Below are 18,124 nucleotides of genomic sequence, written 5' to 3' on the forward strand. Positions count from 1 at the left end.
AGGAGGCGGAGAGCTACAAAAGCATGGCTGGAAAGGTTACGGCAGCGCTTTTTCACATGGTGGAATCAGCAATGGGGACGTCTCGAAGGAAGAGAAGGAGATCAAGAAGAAGAACGCTCGCAAAGACCTGCACACGACATCGAACGTCCGCCATCAAGTCAAAACTTTACACTCCGCAACCGCACATCATCACACTGGGCCAGTGACTCGGGCAACCCACCGACATCATCACCGTCGTCACCGAGTCAGCACACGTACCACCCCTTCCTCCACCCGGCCTACAAGCCCCTAGCTCACAACCTCCTCCTCAGCCTCTGGGATACAATCATGTTCCTAACTCTCGCCTCCCACATCTACGTCTACGTATCCAACATCAAGCCCGGCCTCGCTTTCTGCATCGGAAAATTCCACTACCCTCTATGGCATTTCATCTTTCTTCAAAAGGGACTTTCGTTCCAGGCCCGCTGCAATCGCGTCAACTGGGCTATACACAGTGCAGGTGGCATATCAGCGACGGGCGCGATGTTTCTGGCTCTGTGGCATGTGTGTGCACTGGTTTGTAGGTTTTGGGGCGGTGTGGGGGAAGGGTCAATACGTAGGGTTAAGAGTGGGAGAATGGGGAAGTGGAAGAAAAAGCTGAAGGGAAGAAGGAAAGGGGATGCTGGCGACGATATCGGTATGGCTGATTGGCAGTACCCACCGAGAGATGTGGATATCAGGTCGAGGAGTTCGCTGAGGAGGAGCATCAGATCAGGAACGCAGTCTGGCACGCAAGCTGGCGCGGAAGGTGGTGAGAGGAGGGAAGGTACGCTTGGCAGGGAGGAGATGGGAGTTGGTATAACGCAAAGAAGGAGACCGAGAAAAGAGAAGAGTGATGCAGGTAGTGACAGGAGGAAGGAGAGTAGAGGTAGTAGATGGAGCTGGCAGACTGAGGGGTTTTTCGAGTGCTTGGCTTGATTGGTGGTGCCGTATGATGGTAGATATCTAGGCTGGGTTTGTGTACGAAAAAGGTTGGTTCCTTTCCTTCGTATAATGATAATGAGAACTCTGAATCGCTTGTCAACTAAGTTGCTGATGGATTTAGCTGAAATTGAACTGTAACTTGACGCTAAAAGCTAAATAGTCTATATCAACCGGTATCTCTTCTGCACCCAAAACGCCAAAGCATGCCCAAACGACTTCAAAATCAATGCCCACAGCCACACTCCTCACCGTGAACAACACCCCCATCACCTCTCTTCTTATGGTCACCTCCATAGCTGGCCAGATGCGTCTGACCATCCAGTCTCTGCCCTTCCTCAGGTACCTTGCCCATCCAGCTAACCTCCGTACCATTGACATCCAGCACCGTCAACCCCGTACCCTTCTCCCTCAGCTCCTTAGTAACAGCCTCAACATCCACATCCAGATAATCCCTCAAAAAGTCCCCAACCTCAGTGTTCTCATGGTTACCCACCAGCGCCTTGGCAGCCTCGGGGTCCGAAGAGTAGATATTCACATCTGCGCCGCTGTGACCGTGGGTCGACCAGCCGGTTTGTGAACGGCGGGAGACCATGTCTGCGTATTGGTATAGGGAGGTGATGGGTTCAGCGACGAGATCAGCGACTTCCTTGTCGGTGTAGTCGTAGATGCCCAGACCGGATGTGATGGAACTCCGCACAAAGTTGGCCTTGTCCTCGTCAGATGGGCCGGCGAGGAGGTACTTTGTGTATTCGAGGGCGAGGCGCTCGGCGGAGTGCGAGGCGTTTGCGAGGGGGGAGGGGTACCAGAGATATTCGGGATAGGATGCGTGGAGTTCTGGTGGCTGTTAGTGAGGGTTGCTACTGGAGGGGTGGGGAGAACGTACGGCGGGCAACAGCTAGACCACCTGTCTCGTGGTCCGAGGTGGAGACCATGACTGTCTCTGTCTTCTCGTTCTTGATAAAGTCCAGTACGCTGGTAAAGGTCCTGTCGTATGCGAGCACCTCGTGTACCTGAGCAGCAGGGTCGTTGTGGTGGCCTGCATGGTCGATTCTTGACCCTTCGATCATAAGGAAGAAGCCCTTGTCGCTGTCCCTGGTCGCATCGCTCAGCGCCTTCATGGCAACCTCGGCCATCTCGTGCAGGCTAGGGTAGATGTCGTTCTCGTTGCGGCGGTCAATCTCGTAGGGAATATCTGTGTCGGCATAAAGTCCCAAGATGGGCAGATCTAGGCCTGCTCCTGTTTTCAACATGTCAAAGCCCGCGCGGTCGTCGACGTATTTGTATCCTTTCTTCTTCGCCAATTCCACGATATCTTTGTTGTCGGCGCGGCAGCTGGAGTCGACCGTCGAGTTGGGCAGGAAGTGGCATCGGCCGCCTCCAAACATCAAATCCACGACGCGCCCAAGCGGGTAGTCTCCGACCATCTGTTCTGCGATGCGGTCTTCTTCCGATCGCATGTTGACATGAGCCGCAAAGCACGCCGGTGTCGCATCCGTGATCCTCGTGGTCACAACCAGGCCAGTCATGTATCCTGCCTTTTTGGCCGCTTCCAGCACTGTGCCGCATGGCTCGTGGTCGGGTGTAACAGAGATGGCACCGTTGTAGCTCTTCTGCGCACAAGAGAATGCAGTCGCGCCTGCTGCCGAGTCGGTAATGAGGGAGGAAGAGGACCGTGTTCGCGACTGTCCGATAAGGTGTTGATCGATAACGAGCTGCTCACTCCAGGGTGCGCCGTTCTGGAACTGCATGAACGATCTTGTGAGCGACAGCGAGGTAGGGCCCATGCCATCAGACACCATGAAGATCAAGTTCCTCTTCCCGTTCGCATGTGAAGCCTTGGAGTCGGAACCGGCCTTCTGGAAGATGACGGCGAGCACGATGACGGCCGCTGTTGCGATGACAGCCCAGACAAATAGACCTATTTCTCTCCAGAACTTCCATGATCGCGGCCCGTCCTTCTCCGTGTGTGCTGTTGGGCGGCCTGTGAGCAGAGCTTCATCTTCTGCTATGTCGCGCTCTCCGCTGATGTCCGAGGACGCGCGTGCAGAGAGCAGTGGGCGAGCGCCAGACATCTTCGTGGGTGAAAAGTGGTAGACGCTCTAGTGGGCGAGGTGGAGGTTGTAAGTGGACCAAAGGAGTGTCGGGGTGTCTCAAGGGAACATGGCGCTGGGTGTCGAGTCAATCTATCGCCGGTCACTCTGTCGGGAGGCCACGAGATGTCGCGCCGGCTGATCGACATTGGGGTGGAACACTTGCGGGGACGTGCGCCTCGACGCTAGGAATAGCATCATCTGAAAGTGAGGCATGACCGCTGTACGTCACTGACATAATCCTTGCCGTCGTGACGGTTTGTTAAATACTCAGAGGCAAAGAAGATGGGGTCGTTTACAGATGTCGCAAATGGAAACTACATCGCGCTGCACAGCTAGATGGACCCTTAACCACTCTTCCAACCCCACCCAACTATCCCATCGAACACCAGTTCCACTTCCCCATCCTCTCCAACCTCCTGCTGTACAATGCCTTTCATAGCACCATTCAAATCTTCTAGGATTCCCTCTCGCTCGCCCTGCCACCATGTACTCCTTACATATTGCAGCGGAAACTGCATAGTCGCTACGAAAACATCTGGCGTCCCAACGCTTACGGCTTTCTTCTCATTAGAAGTCCCTACTCTTCGCAAGCCCACTGCTTCAAACTGCTGTGCCAAGTATGACTCGTCAGCCCAAAGTCCGCAGAACTTTTCTCGCAGTTCCTCACGCGAGGGCGAGTAAGGCTGTGGCGCGTTTGTGAGAGCGATGCTGCGAGTGAGAAGGCTGTCCCATGACATGCTCGACCACGTTGCAACTGCCATGTATCCGCCTGGGCGCAACAGTGAGCAAAGATACGTGAGTGTCTGTGCGGGGAGCATGGATATAGCGAAGGAGGCGAATATATGTGTGTATGATGCCTTAGGGAGAGCTTGGGTTATGTCTGTCTGGAAGAAAGCATTAGTATCAACCCAGTGCTGGAGCGTCCGCAGACACGGATAACTCACATTCCCATCCACAATCTTGGTATCCAGTTTCTTCCATCCCTGCGTCTCTCCTCGCGCTCTCAAATGTTCCAACATCGGGGGACTGATGTCAGTGCCCAGCACTTTCAGCTGTTCCCACTTCTCTTTTGGTACTGTATCGTAGATTTCCTGTGCAACAACTCCCGTTCCACATGCGAAATCGAGTATATTGGCTTCAGCTCCTGTTTCGAGATAGGCAGCTATTCCGGATTGTTGAACGATGGTTTTGACATAAGGACGAGTCGCCTTCTCCGCATTCTTGTACTTTTGCGCGGATTCAGCGTCGAGGAAACTTGCCATTGTGTATCGAGAGGTAAGAAGGGTCATTTTAGATGAGCTGGATATCGGGATGTGAGTTAGATTTGATTTGGTGTGCTGTGTGTGATGCGATTAACATGAGGGCCGGCATCCCTCATATGTACGATGGCTGAGCATCGCCCGCCAGCAGTACATTGCAAATCTATTTGTTCGGGGACAATGTCAGTGAGCGTATAAGATCGGGCGTATAGAGAAAAAGTCTCCACAGTCGATGTCAGCTGTGCTCACGTATGTCTCCGAGAGCGATTTTGGTGATCTCGGGGACTTTACACAGCAGGCTAGCGGAGCATTCCAATAACCAGTGTCAACGCCCCATGCATGGTTGCGAGACACTCCAGGGTTTCGAAGGTACTGGAGCTGCAGTAATCTCTTATGAGAACGTAGGATGAGGAGAACTTGTTTAAATATAATGGGTATACCTTTTCGATCGTCCATGTAAATGCTGACACCCCAAACTCCGCGCTATGCTAATACCAAAATTCCTTGTGATTTTCTTTGAACGACTGAATTCTTCCGCTGAAGACTTCGATAGCCTTTTGCGTTCCCGGCCATCTAAATTTCCTCGGATGAAGTCTCCAGCCATTGACCAAAGTAGACGCACGTCCTTGCTGAGATCTCACCCTCGTTTCCGCAAAGATCGAAAACAGGGCAATTACCGCACGGTGCATCTACAAAGCCGTTGTAGACCTTGGTGTCGGTGGCACGTAGTACGGTCCGGTAGTTTGTGCCAGAGATCTTCTCAAGCCGGTCGTCGAGAACCATCATCTCCAAGAGTTGCTCCATATCATCCTCCCTTACAGTCTTGCCACGCAGAACCTCCTTCGAGTTGAGCCAGTTGGCTACAGAGGCTGCTGTTGGGTATTGCGGGTTGTGTCGGTGGACGAGCTTGGATGTGTTTGGGTCCTTTGCGGGGTTGTAGGGCTTCACGGCTGGCGCCTCTTCTATGTCTCGCACGGCGCCCAGAACCTCGGCCTTCTTCTGAGCGATAGCAGCTGTCCTGTCGCCCGTGGTGTCATAGTCGTTCCAGTTGCCAGGCACCTTGATGCAGGTTTCGTTCTCCACATGCTGAGCGACGATGCCCGATATTGTTTCAATCAGCGCCATGTCGAAGTCACCCTCTGACTGCCATGGGCCACCTGCAATGTCTTCTGATGGCTTCAAGTGCTTCAAGAGGTACATCTTCCGGTTGGGGAACTTGACGCTCATGACCGACTGCACTAAGTCCTTCGACTCCAAACTCTTGAGGCATTTTGTGAGGGTCTGTTGTGTGACGTTTGTTTTGGCTCGGAGGGATTTGGACCAGATGCCGTCGGCTTGTACTGAGTCGATGTGGGAGTAGAGGAGGCGTTCGTCGGGTGTGAGTCGTCGCAGTCTGAGAAGGGATGTCTGTCAGAAGAGTTCAAGATGCCATGTCCGCGACATTATACACTTACTTGTCGGCTTCTTCCCTTGTCCTTAGTTTCCAGCACATTTCGCCCTCGAGGCTCATGAGCTTCAATAAGTGGCGGTCGCATAGCTCTTGCAGCAGCACTATTAGCTGAGCCACAGTATCTGCGACCTGCATGTTGGAAAGGTCGCGCTGGAAGAAGATCTGGCCCGCAGGCCGTTGCGCGCATTTGTCGTATAGAGCATCGGCGGGGCTGATGACTTCGTTCGCGGAGATTTCGGCGGGCTCCTCCTTTGGCGCGGGCGACGGCGCTACTGCTGAAGCCATGGTGTGCGATATTGGACGGAAGTGGTGCTATCGGTCGGGCATGCGAGTATCGCGAGTGCGTTCAAGTCGCGACATGTGAATCACCAAAAGTTTTGAGTGGAGCCCGCCGCGAACCACGCCCAATCACGTTTCTGTGGCGCAAGTACCCGCTCGAGGTCACCCACCATCCCAGGTTCACTTCTGGAAATCCCTTGTTCTTAGATGACTGCATCAAAACGAATCGGATAGCATGCACCTCGTTTAATAATTTATGGCAGCTACACCTCCCAGGGGCTATCATAGGTTCGGCGGCATCCTTTCGAGCTTCCAATTTCCCCACGGGACGCAGATGCGGGGAATGTCACACCGAACCTACATCCTCGTCGCGTCGCCCACCCCAGACTTGCTCAGTGCGCCAACGAGCTGCTCCGTTTCGAGGTGCATGTGCATAATGCGCCGTCAGAGTTCCCGTCACGGGTGTTCCACCACCCAGTCTGCTGGCATCGACTATACCATGGACTAACGTTGAGACGTTCGAGTGGCTTGATCTGGCTCGAGACTCCATCGCAGCTGAAAGTAGACCGCACGAGTCCAGACCCCGCATGCGTGTTCCGCTAGATCAGCAGCGTAACCCGGTTAACGACTGTCGAAAGAAGGCCGAGCAGACTACTGCAGCACGGGAAACGTTAGACGATCGTCCTTCGAGCATTCGACCATCCTGCAACCACGGATTGGTGACGCATCTTTGTACTGTGAAGATTAGCCGGTCGCTGCATACAGAAGTCTGCTGAGTGTCGATACCGCGTACAGTCCGTAGTATTCATAACTAGCTGTCTGCACGATCCACAGGTTCCCTTCACCAGGGCATCAAGTTCACGGGACCCCCGGTTACCGTCATCCGGGTACTGCCCCATCAGCCTCCTCGAGACCACAGCGTTCAGCCTCTACCGAACACCCCCGACTCCGGGGCTTCCGCTGCTTGACGCCAGAGCACGTGGAATTAGCTTGCGCGTAACATTCTGGCCCGATGAAGACGTTCGAAATACCAGTCGGTATACGAGAACTTGCCCTTATGTAGACAAAGTAGATCATTACTCTGTATTTCTAAAACGTGGCGCTGACATGACAGTGTCCCCGGCTATCTGGAACCTGCCTTCACCTGGGCACGCATGTCTCCACCTAATTCTGGGGTACCCCAGATTTACACCCATGATTCGTGAGCCAGTTGCATGATAAAGATAACCCAGAGCCCGGTGTGGTTGCACAACTCTAGCCTCTGCGTTTCTTACGCAACCTTCCACAGAGGCCGTCAACATCGAACCAACATCAATCCATCATGGCGGAAGAGAAGCAATACCGCGAAGAAGTCACTACCACCAACGAGAGCCTCACTCATCAGCATACTGCCAGCAGCCATGGCCTTCACCACGATCATGTCGCTCAAGAAGCCCTTGGAGGCCATACCGCCGATCTGGGCAAGTCATATTTCACAAGCATCAACTTCATCGGCACTGTCGTGGCTACATGTCTAGCGCAAATCTCTGGGTATGTCCTTGCATCAATCGCTTAAGGGCAATGTACTAAAAGTTCCCAGTTACCTGGGATGGGTACTTCCAGCAAACACACTGAGTCTCATCAACGCGGCGATCGGACCGTCACCGGACATCATCTGGGTCGGTATTTCCTGGACAGCTGGATTCGCCATCGGTTTCACACTTGTCGGTCGCCTGTCGGATATCTTCGGTCGTAGATGGTTCTTCATCTGCTCGTCAATACTCGGTCTTATTGGAAACATCATTGGTGCAAGTGCACAGAGCATCAATATGCTGATTGTATGTTCTGGCAACTACAGCCTACGCATGGTACTTACTGTTCTAGGCAACCAACTCCATCAACGGTCTTGCCGCAGCCGGCCAACTTTCGTTCCACATCATTCTTGGCGAACTCGTTCCAAACTCACTGAGAGGTCCCGTGAACGCTTTCGTACTGTCAACGTCAGTGCCATTCGCCGTCTTTGGTCCGCCAGTAGCACGATCACTCTATCAGACTACCGAGCTGCAATGGAGGTGGTGTTATATTCTCGGATGCATTGTCAACGTATTGGCAATCGTTCTTTACTTCTTCTTCTACTTCCCACCAACATACGTAAGGCAGCCCATTTCAGCCAATACAAACCCGACTAACAAACGCAGGAAATGCTTCACGTTGGCGGCAAATCGAAACTCAAACAACTCAAAACCCTTGACTGGATGGGTATCTTCTTGTTCTCAACTGGTCTCGTCGTCTTCCTCATTGGCATGAACTGGGGCGGCTCCGCATACCCATGGAAGAGCGGGCACGTACTGGGAGCACTGTTTGCTGGCTTTGCCACTCTAGTCGCTTTCTGTTTCTGGGAGGCCTACGCCCCAGGACTGGAATATCCCCTCATCCCCCTGCGTCTGTTTAGGAACATCGAGTACGATGCCAATGTCGCCTGTGCTAGTCTGGCAGCCATTGTCTACTACGCAAACTCGATCATCTGGCCTACGATGGTCTCTTCGCTCTTTACCACAGACATCACCAAGATTGGATGGCTCTCGGTAAGTCAAACCAACAATCATACTATCCTGATAATCTTGTTCTAACAAACACAGTGCGCCGTTGGTGGAGGACTTCTCCTCGGTCAGATCCTCGGAGGCGCCGGAGTCCGCTACCTCCCACGCATGAAGATCCAAATGACGGTCGCAGCAGTCATCACCACTGCATTCGTCGCCGCGGTCGCCGCCTCAGACGAAACAACAGAACAACGCACAACCGCCTTGCTCCTCATCGGCACCATCGCTGCAGGCTACATCGAGAACCTCACACTATCCAGCACAGCCTACCTCTGGGACCCCGCTGACATCGGTCTGGTCACGGGTGTCATGGGCGCTATCCGAACAGGCCTCTCTGCCATTGCTACGAGCATGTACTCTTCCATTCTCGCAACCGAGTCTGCAAAATATATACCACAAAAGGTTATGCCTGCTGCGCTTGCTGCTGGTCTCCCCGAAACGTCTCTTCCAGCACTATTCACTAGTATCACGGCTGGTGACTTCAGTGCTGTACCTGGTATCTCGCCTGAGATTATTGCGGCAACGGGCCAGGCTGTGAAGAGCGCGTATGCACTTTCGTTTCGCACGGTGTATCTCTGCACACTTCCGTTTGGCGTACTGCTTATCATTGCGGCGGTGCTGTCGCCGAATGTCGAGCAGTATCTTACTGATGAGGTGGCAAGGAAGATGCATGGTAGGGGTGATGAGAAGGGCGATCAGGCTGTCATGAAGGAGGTCGTTGATGCTTGAGTAGGGAGCACGTTAGGCCTCACAGATAGCGTGGATAAGGAGTCCTCCAGGGAACTGAAATAAATTGAGTTCCTTCCCTGCTAAGGGATACCAAGAACCTTTTTCATTCAAACGATACTATGACCATGCTTTTGATGATTAGCGGTGTTGCCCTGATCGTATACCTGGAGAAGTGGCTTTTCGTGTAGTCATCACGAAATACATAGACCCATATCGACAGGACATATCCGTCCATACCATTTCTTCATTGCTATAATCAAAAACACGTCAAAGTCGCGCCCTATGATGCAGACCTAAAAACTCGTACACACGCACCACTTCACCTCTTCTTATTCCGCTTAGCCGCCCTCTTCTCACCCCGAACATCCTTCTTCAGCCTAGCATCCACCATCTTATACTTACCCTTCGTACCCTTGGGCCTAGTCTTGATACCCTTGTTACCACCCTTAGCCACAATAACACTGACCTTCTGCTTAGGCTTCTTCTTGGCAGCTCTCGACATCAAGCGTGCAATACTCTGTGCCTTTTCCTTCTCCGTCATACCCTCCTCGTCGGCGAGGAGCGCAGACTTCTTCTTCAGCTTCTCCATGCGCTGGGCGGCCTTGAACTTCTTGCGGGCTTGCGCTTCGCGGACCTTCTTGATGGGTCGCGCGTTCAAGGCGCGCAGTTTCTCCTTGATGGCTGAGGCTGCGGCGGCAGTGGTGGGGCGTTGGAGTTTGGAGTGCTTGTTTTCGTCGTCGAGGAACCAGTCTGGTAGGCCGTCGACGTCGCGGAGGGAGTAGCGGTTGAAGGATTCGTCGAGGAGGTCGTACTTTGTCTTTTGGCCTGTGGCCATTTGGTGAGCGAGGGTCATGGCTTCGGCGGTGATGATGTCGATGTCTGGTCTGCCGTTCTTCATGGGCATGCTGTCTTGCTCCCATTGATCTTCATCGCGCTTGACTTCTTCGATCTTGTCGTCATCGTCTGAGGATTCGTCGTCGAATGCTGAGGGTGAGGCAGCCTTGGTAGCCGTTCTTATGCTCAGTTCCTTCTCAGTAGCTGGCGCGGGTGTGGCAGACTCGTCCTTCATCTCGGTGTCACCTTCAACATCGATACCACTGTCATCGTCTTCCTCTTCCAGATCTTCGAGCCCATCGATGCCCTTGAAGATGTCCTGGTCGAAGAACCGTGCTGCGCGCTTGGTAAGACCGGTCTTGGGCTGCTCTTCGTTGTCGAGGTCGGTGATAAGGTTCTTAGGGCCTTCCTCCTCGTCATCACTCCAATCGCTGTCGGACTGTACAAGCTCTTCGTCGTCACTTTGTTCTTTGTCTTGATCAGAGAAACCATTGAACTCTTCGTCGTCATCCTGTTTCCTTGCACGCTTTGCCCTGTACTTGGCGTCTCTTGCTGATCTCTGCTCGACGTATTCGCCGTACATGTTGTCAAGGTCTCGTTCAAGACGATCCTCTTCGTCGTCAGTTTCCGGTTCCTCCTCTTCTTCCTCTGGCTGTTCGCGTTCAATGACTTGCGCCATTCTACCCTTGGCGATCCTGTTCAGAGCACCGGCCTTGTCGACTGCCTTGAGACCGAACATGGAATCCTCGCCAGTTGGTCCGGCCTGTTCCAGACCGATCTCAAAAGGTGTAGCCATGTTCATTTGTAGACGAGTGATCTCTTTTTGCTTCCGCTCGTTCTCAGCTCGGCGCTGCTTCTTTCTCGACTTTGAGTCTTTCTCCTTCAGTCGCTCCAACTCCTCTTGAATCTGCATCTCCTCGTCCATCGACTCGATCTCAGCGACCTCATCGCCTTCTTGCGCTTCTTTGGCCTTGGCTTCTTCTTGAGCCTTCGTCTTCTTGGTCGCGAAACCGAAGATCTCGCGTACCCTCAGACGCCAGCGCAGAAGGCGCTTGAAGTCAGCGCGACCCAAGACCTTTAGATCGGCACAGCAGTCCCTGATTTCCTTTGTAGTCTCCGGAAGCTTGTCGATGGTCGCGACAGCAATGTCGCCGTTCGGCTTCTGTTCGAAGCTGAGCTTGTTCAAGCCACCCAGCATAGCGATGGGATCGGTAGTTTGGATGAAGTCTGAGACGGGCACCTCTTTGAACTGTGTCCAGTCGCCCTCCTCGTAACCCTCACGCTTCCTCTTCTTGACCTCAGGCTTGAAAACCTTGGCTTCGTTGTTCGGGGTAGGGTCTGAGAGTTCGGCGAAGACACTGCGGGCGTCGAGGAACTTGGGATCGAGGTGCTTCGGGGCTTTGTAACCGCGGCAGACGACGAAGATTTCGGCGGAGACGTTTCGGGAGGATGGCGGCTTGGTTGCTTCGACCTTGGTGAATAGCTGGTTAAACACCCAAAGGAGTGAGTTGTAGTCCTTGGATCTGAAAATCTTGGTGACGAAGGTTCCTCCTTCGACCAAGAACTCTGTAGCCAGCTTCATAGATTGTAGGACGAGCTCTGCTTGCGTGAAGGCATCCTGCACCCAGGCAGTTCCGACGTTGGGCGCACCATCGTGGAGGACAGTGTCGCACTTGAGGTGCTTAAGATGTTGGCGCAGCGTCGCTCGGCACTTGTCCGTGGTAATGTCGCTCTGGAAGGTGATGCATCGCGGAATGGGCTTGATTGGGGCGAGATCGACACCGACGATGAGGGAATGCGCGGGCATAACCTGGGGGTTTTAGCATGTAGGCGCATGGTGTATAGAATGGTAACGTACCTCGGAAGCGACCTGACACCATGATCCGGGCGCGGCGCAAAGATCAATCAAGACTTTGCTCTTCTCGAGGAAGTTGTACTTCTTGTTCAGCTGGATCAACTTGAAGGCGGCACGCGCACGATAGCCCTTCTCCTTGGCGAGCTTGTACCATTTGTCGAGACGACCTTTTCCGTGCTTTTGGAAATTAGTCACTATCGCCAGTATTAATTCTGTACTTGCGCACCTTCTTTTGGATCGCCATTGCTGCGGTATGGCGTCGTGGTACAGCGGGCAAAAGTTCGCGCTACAAAATTTGGGAAGCCCGGCAATATCGCTAGGCGGTGGCAGAATGCACGCTATCAGGATACGCTAATCCGGGACTAGTGCACGGGATGGGCCCACATGCGTCATTGCTGGTTCAGCACGACGCGCCTGGTCCACCTCGGGATGAAGGTATGCTGCCAACTTCACGTGTCTTGCCCGTGCTGATGCTTGCTCCAGCGGTCGCATCGCCTTCTTAGCTCCTTCACCCTCCCTGCCGGAATGAACCCACGCAAGAAGTCCAAGCCAAACCCCGAGGCTCCCTCCGACACATCCACCAAGGCCCCAGCAGTCCCACAGGATGCAAGTACGACCGACACTACTCCCAGCAGTAGTGACATCCTGCCAGATGCACTCTCGGACCAGTCGGTCGCAGCGTCAACGTCTTCAGTTGGCGCCACTACACCGACCGCCTCCGGGACACAGACACCGCGAGGCAAGAGGTGGCTTTCGGGCACGGGCAGTTGGCGGTCGAAAGCGCCTGCCATAGTCCAGACCGCGAAGGAAAGCATCGGAGTCAGCGGGGGCGCTACAGGCGAACTACCTGATGAGGAAGCGAAGAAGCCGAGAGACGAGTCGCCCAAGAAGTTCCTCACCAAGCGCAAGTCGAGCAAAGGCGATGCCATACCCGCCTCCATCACCCAGGTGAACGTATCCTCAGACGGTCTCCTCGACGAAGCTCCAAAGCCACAGTCACAGCCACAAGATGTCGAAGAGACACCAACGCCCCAAGTATCCGAGCCGCCATTGCCTCCCGAACCGCCCAAATCACAAGTGGACGCAGCTGCTAGTGCATGGGGATGGAAATCTTGGTGGTCACGCCCCGACGGGTACGCAGACCCGGCTAAACTCAAAAGTGAGGCACACTCAAGTGTTGACGAGGCTTCCACCACGCCACTTCCTGGACCGACACCTTCAGAAGAGCCAGATGCGCAAACGAAGGGCCTAGATGTCGGCACTATCCAACCCGACACCGATCAGGTCGCAGATGCAGATGGGAAGGATACGCCGAAAGAAGCGGCACCTCGTCCAGATACAGAGTCGAGGGCTATAGCATCTACAACTGCCAAAGTCCTGGCGAGAGCTGCATCTGGCTCTTGGTTTTGGACGTGGAGTAGTGCACAGAATGCGCAAGCGAATCCACCTCCAGTCGAACCTCCCACTGAGAACAACGACTCAGCTAAAGTCGATACCGAACCGCAGACTCTCCCCGAAGCACCTGCCGAGATCGAACCCACTGCGCCGCAAGAGACAACAGCACCCACCGCCCCGGATGCGCCTATCGAAACCCCTCAAAAGAGTACTACAGAACCCTCAAAAACCTCCGCATGGGCTTTTTGGTATAGGGGCAAGCCAGAAGACGAAAAGAAGCCAGGAGAGGCCGGACCGCAGAAACATGTCGGCGAGGTCGCAGTGTTCGATACCCCCTCACAATCGAATCCAGAAGCAGCGCAGTTCAACGAGCAAGAGCAGCCCAAAACAGACACAGAGACACCCAAAGAACCACAGCAGCCACCCAAAGAGGAACCGGTGACCAAGAAATCGTTTGCATCGTTACGAGGCAGACCGAAGACAAAGCCTCCCGCTAAAGACACGCCAGCAGATACCCCGACGTCAAGTAAGCCCGCTACGCCGACGAAGGCCTCACCAGTGCTCGATCCTACGAAACCCGAGACGAAGCCCGACGCGAAACCCGAGACAGGAACTGCTGCTAAGCAAGCGCTCAAGCAGGCAGCGAAGGCCAAGCAAGGACCGGCGAACCTCCTGCTACCAGAATTCAGGACCACCTACCAAATGGTCCAGCAACCAAACTTCTGGAAGCAGATCCGGCGATACTTCCTCGGAGGCGAGCCTGCGACCCCTCACCTACATATCAACCCGGCACCGCCGAAGATCAAGAAGGCTGTAGCGATTGGCGTACATGGCTTCTTCCCTGCGCCTATCATTCAGAAGGTGCTAGGGCAACCAACGGGTACATCAATTCGATTCGCGAATGCAGCGGCAGCAGCGATTAAAGACTGGACCGAAGCGCGGGGATACAGTCCAGAGATTGAGCAGATAGCATTAGAAGGAGAGGGCTTCATTGCTGAGCGCGTCAACTCTTTGTGGAAACTCTTGCTGAACTGGATCGATCACCTGAAGCAAGCCGACTTCATCTTGGTCGCCTGCCACTCGCAGGGTGTGCCGGTAGCTATGATGCTTGTCGCAAAGCTCATACAATTTGGATGTGTCAATGCAACGAGAATCGGAGTATGCGCCATGGCCGGTGTCAACATGGGCCCATTCATCGAGTACAAGACGAAGTACTTTGGCCCTACGGCTGCCGAGTTGTTCGAGTTCTCCAACCCCAAGAATCTTGTTAGCCAGATGTATCTCGCAGCTCTGGACGAAGTCCTTCGATTCGGTGTACGGATACTGTACGTTGGTAGTATCGACGACCAGCTGGTCTCTCTTGAAGTAAGTAGATTCTTCTGAAAGGAAATTCTTGCGCCCTACTAACACATGCCAGTCATCAACCTTCTCTACGCTCTCGCACCCCTATATATATCGCGCAGTCTTCGTCGATGGCCGCATACATGCGCCAGACTTCCTAACCCACCTTGTTGGCTTCGCGCTGAAGCTACGCAATCTGGGTCTGCCCGATCACGGTCTTATTCGCGAACTCTCACCTGCCCTCGCAGGCTCCCTATATGGCGGCGAAGGCCACTCCCGCGTCTACGAAGACCCTGCCATCTATTCCCTAGCCGTCCAACACGCCCTCGAAACAACATCCCTACCGACACCGACAACGACTAAAGAGCGACCGAACACCGCGGGCAGTTTCCAGGGCATCAACATCCCGATCATTGGTGAGAAGCTCGCAAGTAACAGTAAGAAGGAGGATGTATTCAAACTCCGGGTGAATCATTACGAGCCATCTGCCACCACAACAAACCCGAACCCTTACTTCTTACCTTGGGCCATGAGAGGGTTGCTAGAAGAAGAGTTCGTTAAAAAAGAGCTTGGAGATGAGGTCGAGAAGTTGCTGGGCATGTTTGAGGCGTGGAAGCCAACAGGGAAACAGCTCAAAGATGTGAAATTTAGACTTGAGGGAGTGCGGAGTAAGCTCTAAGCACCTGATCGAGACGGCAATGTTTAGTGTCACTGTATGAATATGTGAGCGTTATCTGGTTTCAGTAGGCGTTCACGAGGCGCTCAATTTACGTGGCGGGAAGATACCATACAATAGGCGTAGAACACATAGCGTATTGCGTTTATACGATTGATTTGCAGATATATGCACATCTTCTCCCGCTTGTAAACGCACGGTGGTCGTTTCGCTAGCGACTCACGACGGCAGATCTACACAATCCTTCCTCTTAGTTGTCATCGTAGAAGATCTCCTTGTACCGATGTGTAGCATCCACAACAGCATTTGCGGCATTAAAGTCTACTCTTGCGTTAGCATGAATCCCACTGCGTAAGGGAGGGCACATGCCGATGTTCGTCCCAAAGTCCGTAGCAGCTTGTACCTTGACATGCAGATTCTGGTCTACCTTGCCGATGATCTCTACTGCGTGACCGACGGCGAGGTGTGAATCCTAGTCAATCGATGTCAGCTTGAATGACGTGAAAATGAAGATCAGATTGCTTACCCTGTTCAGAATAACATCAACATTGCCTCCTGCATCAATGACTGCTGTCTCGCCGCGTAGTTGCACGACTTTACCTAGCATGCGTACGATGCGGTGTTGGAAGTTTGATAGGTGTGGGGCGAGGATGCGGGGGGTTTGTGGGTGGTCCATGGTGAAGCTAGCTTTTTTTGAGATTTCCTGCGGAGAAACTTTGTGAGCGGTTGGTGTAGCGTTAATGCGGTGTGCTTCTGCCGGGTGATTGTGTGTGGTAGGCGGAGATGGTGCTGCGTATTGTGGTGTAGTATGGGCAGGGCGGCAAGGTGGAGATGGAGGAAGGTTTGACGCGTCGCGTAAAATGCGCTAGCACGTGATGGCGCTTGAGCTCCTGATCGTATCTCGGCCAGCGGGAATGAGACGAAACCTCCACACCCGAGCTTCTCAAATCGGAACCATAAATCCTCTAATTAACAGACATCAACATGGATGTCATCCACAGATACGATGTACTACCTTCACCAGGGCAAGCCTGCACCTCTCTGCGGGCATTCGGCGCTCACATATCGCGACGCGACTTCATATAACGAATGCGTGTTCTTCGACCTCGAGACTGCGATCTGGTCATGCGCAAACTGGACTCGGTTTCATCTATCACTCCGATATGTTCTCGACTTTTTCTCGAAACTGGTCCGTCGTCATACAGCTCCATTTGCTCGTTGGTAGCAACCCAAAACATGTTCGCTTGTCTAACCGCAAGGCACAATCAATATAATGATTGACTTCACGATCAGCTTTCCTTGCGTGTAGTCGCTTTCTCATGATAAAACAATGATTTTGGAGCATCACACCGCTTGCGCGTGTAATCATCACCGTTTGTGTGCAGATATTCTCGCGAGTGTGCCTCTGACCAGCAAGCTGAATGGGTAAGCTGGAGGTATATTAAGGATCTGCAGTTCTGATGCAAAAGTCACACCAGAGCCACTGGGCAATTTTAGAACAGCTATCTTCATTCCAGTCGCGGATACCCACGGTAATGGCAACACAGGCTGCCGAGAAGCACGACGCCCTGACGGTTTGGGCCAACGACACAACTCACGACTTCTACTACCCTCCTTCCGATTCACAAGTACCAGACGATCCAGTCAGAACGGAACCTGGTCGCGCATGGGATGAGGCCGACTTCGCGAAGAAACAAGCGTCACTGGCCTACGCAGTCAACAAGAATAAACCACCACACGCCGGAAGATTTCCCATTCGGACTAAACTCCAACCTCTCGATAGCGGCTCGAAGAAAACGATCTTGACCAACCATTTCCAGCTGAAGACGCGCGACAAGGAACTCTACGAGTACGAAATTCTCGATCTCGACGCGGACGGTCCGACTCGGAAAAAGATCCAGGCTTTGTTTCGTAAAGCAGTCGATACATGGCCTTTCCTTAACGCCCACCAGGACAGTTTCGCTACAGACGGCCAGAAAACCATCGTATCTTGGAAAAGCCTGCACAGTAACATGGACCCTAGCACGCTCGAAGCAGGCGCTTCATCTACTTGGCGCCGCGATCTTGTAGTCAATAGCGCTATTACCATCCCAGCGCGTTTCAGCTTCGTTGGAACGGTCGATGTTGCTGGTCTCATCCAGCAGAGCGAGAGTAACCCGGACCAAGAAAAGACTGACCATACTTCTGCGGAGCGGTGTCTTAACATCCTTATTGCGAAGAGCTTTGACGTAAGCGTAGTCCGGCTTTCTGGAAAGAAATTCTACGTAAGAAAAGCTCGCGCAAACCTTGGAAGTTCCACGTCGCTTGAGATCATTCGAGGCTACCATTACGCTGTCAGGCCGGGTATGGGAAACCTGCTCATGAACTTCAACGTTGCGACTAGTGCATTCTTTCGTCCAATCCTTGTAAGCGAGTTTCTTGCGGATCGTGGCACCTTTAGCAGCGACTAGGAACGAAGAATAGAGTACGCCTTTAACTTAGACTGCGGTCTAGTCCTAAGTTAGGCTAGGTCTTTAAGATAGTACTTTAGTATATAGTATAATTATAATAGCTTTAATATTATTTACTAAAGTATTTAGTATATTACTATAGTACTATAGTTGCTAGTAAAGCTAATAATTTAAAGAGATACTATTAGTTACTAAAAAATACTAGTAACTTTTAAAAGAAT

General features: G+C 53.0%; 8 protein-coding genes across 8 annotated transcripts; 3 read left to right on the top strand and 5 right to left on the bottom strand.

The window, feature by feature from the left end:
• Positions 1-1,186: 1,186 nt before the first annotated feature.
• On the bottom strand, positions 1,187-3,035 carry J4E79_001509 (uncharacterized protein; the record flags this gene model as incomplete). Its single annotated transcript, XM_049350418.1, has 2 exons — positions 1,187-1,797; positions 1,847-3,035. 2 exons carry the CDS (start codon positions 3,033-3,035, stop codon positions 1,187-1,189), a joined length of 1,800 nt encoding a protein of 599 aa, XP_049215577.1.
• A 365-nt stretch (positions 3,036-3,400) lies between these two features.
• Positions 3,401-4,318, bottom strand: J4E79_001510 (uncharacterized protein; the record flags this gene model as incomplete). The annotated part of the gene is made up of 1 exon (XM_049350419.1): positions 3,401-4,318. The coding sequence occupies one exon, from the start codon at positions 4,316-4,318 to the stop codon at positions 3,401-3,403; it is 918 nt and encodes a 305-aa protein (XP_049215578.1).
• Positions 4,319-4,888: 570 nt separating this feature from the next.
• Positions 4,889-6,050, bottom strand: J4E79_001511 (uncharacterized protein; the record flags this gene model as incomplete). The annotated part of the gene is made up of 2 exons (XM_049350420.1): positions 4,889-5,708; positions 5,770-6,050. The coding sequence occupies 2 exons, from the start codon at positions 6,048-6,050 to the stop codon at positions 4,889-4,891; spliced, it is 1,101 nt and encodes a 366-aa protein (XP_049215579.1).
• Positions 6,051-7,365: 1,315 nt separating this feature from the next.
• Positions 7,366-9,352, top strand: J4E79_001512 (uncharacterized protein; the record flags this gene model as incomplete). The annotated part of the gene is made up of 5 exons (XM_049350421.1): positions 7,366-7,574; positions 7,624-7,861; positions 7,908-8,174; positions 8,222-8,608; positions 8,663-9,352. 5 exons carry the CDS (start codon positions 7,366-7,368, stop codon positions 9,350-9,352), a joined length of 1,791 nt encoding a protein of 596 aa, XP_049215580.1.
• Positions 9,353-9,671: 319 nt separating this feature from the next.
• Positions 9,672-12,285, bottom strand: SPB1 (AdoMet-dependent rRNA methyltransferase spb1; the record flags this gene model as incomplete). The annotated part of the gene is made up of 3 exons (XM_049350422.1): positions 9,672-11,996; positions 12,045-12,218; positions 12,268-12,285. The coding sequence occupies 3 exons, from the start codon at positions 12,283-12,285 to the stop codon at positions 9,672-9,674; spliced, it is 2,517 nt and encodes an 838-aa protein (XP_049215581.1).
• A 281-nt stretch (positions 12,286-12,566) lies between these two features.
• On the top strand, positions 12,567-15,456 carry J4E79_001514 (uncharacterized protein; the record flags this gene model as incomplete). The annotated part of the gene is made up of 2 exons (XM_049350423.1): positions 12,567-14,801; positions 14,854-15,456. The coding sequence occupies 2 exons, from the start codon at positions 12,567-12,569 to the stop codon at positions 15,454-15,456; spliced, it is 2,838 nt and encodes a 945-aa protein (XP_049215582.1).
• A 247-nt stretch (positions 15,457-15,703) lies between these two features.
• Positions 15,704-16,129, bottom strand: J4E79_001515 (uncharacterized protein; the record flags this gene model as incomplete). Its single annotated transcript, XM_049350424.1, has 3 exons — positions 15,704-15,774; positions 15,823-15,925; positions 15,980-16,129. The coding sequence occupies 3 exons, from the start codon at positions 16,127-16,129 to the stop codon at positions 15,704-15,706; spliced, it is 324 nt and encodes a 107-aa protein (XP_049215583.1).
• An 859-nt stretch (positions 16,130-16,988) lies between these two features.
• J4E79_001516 (uncharacterized protein) lies at positions 16,989-17,903 on the top strand (the record flags this gene model as incomplete). Its single annotated transcript, XM_049350425.1, has 1 exon — positions 16,989-17,903. One exon carries the CDS (start codon positions 16,989-16,991, stop codon positions 17,901-17,903), a length of 915 nt encoding a protein of 304 aa, XP_049215584.1.
• Between the last annotated feature and the right edge of the window lie 221 nt (positions 17,904-18,124).

The sequence above is a fragment of the Alternaria viburni genome (genome assembly GCF_023758015.1).
Source record: "Alternaria viburni strain BMP 2772 chromosome Unknown scaffold_2, whole genome shotgun sequence".
Lineage (NCBI taxonomy): Eukaryota > Fungi > Ascomycota > Dothideomycetes > Pleosporales > Pleosporaceae > Alternaria > Alternaria viburni.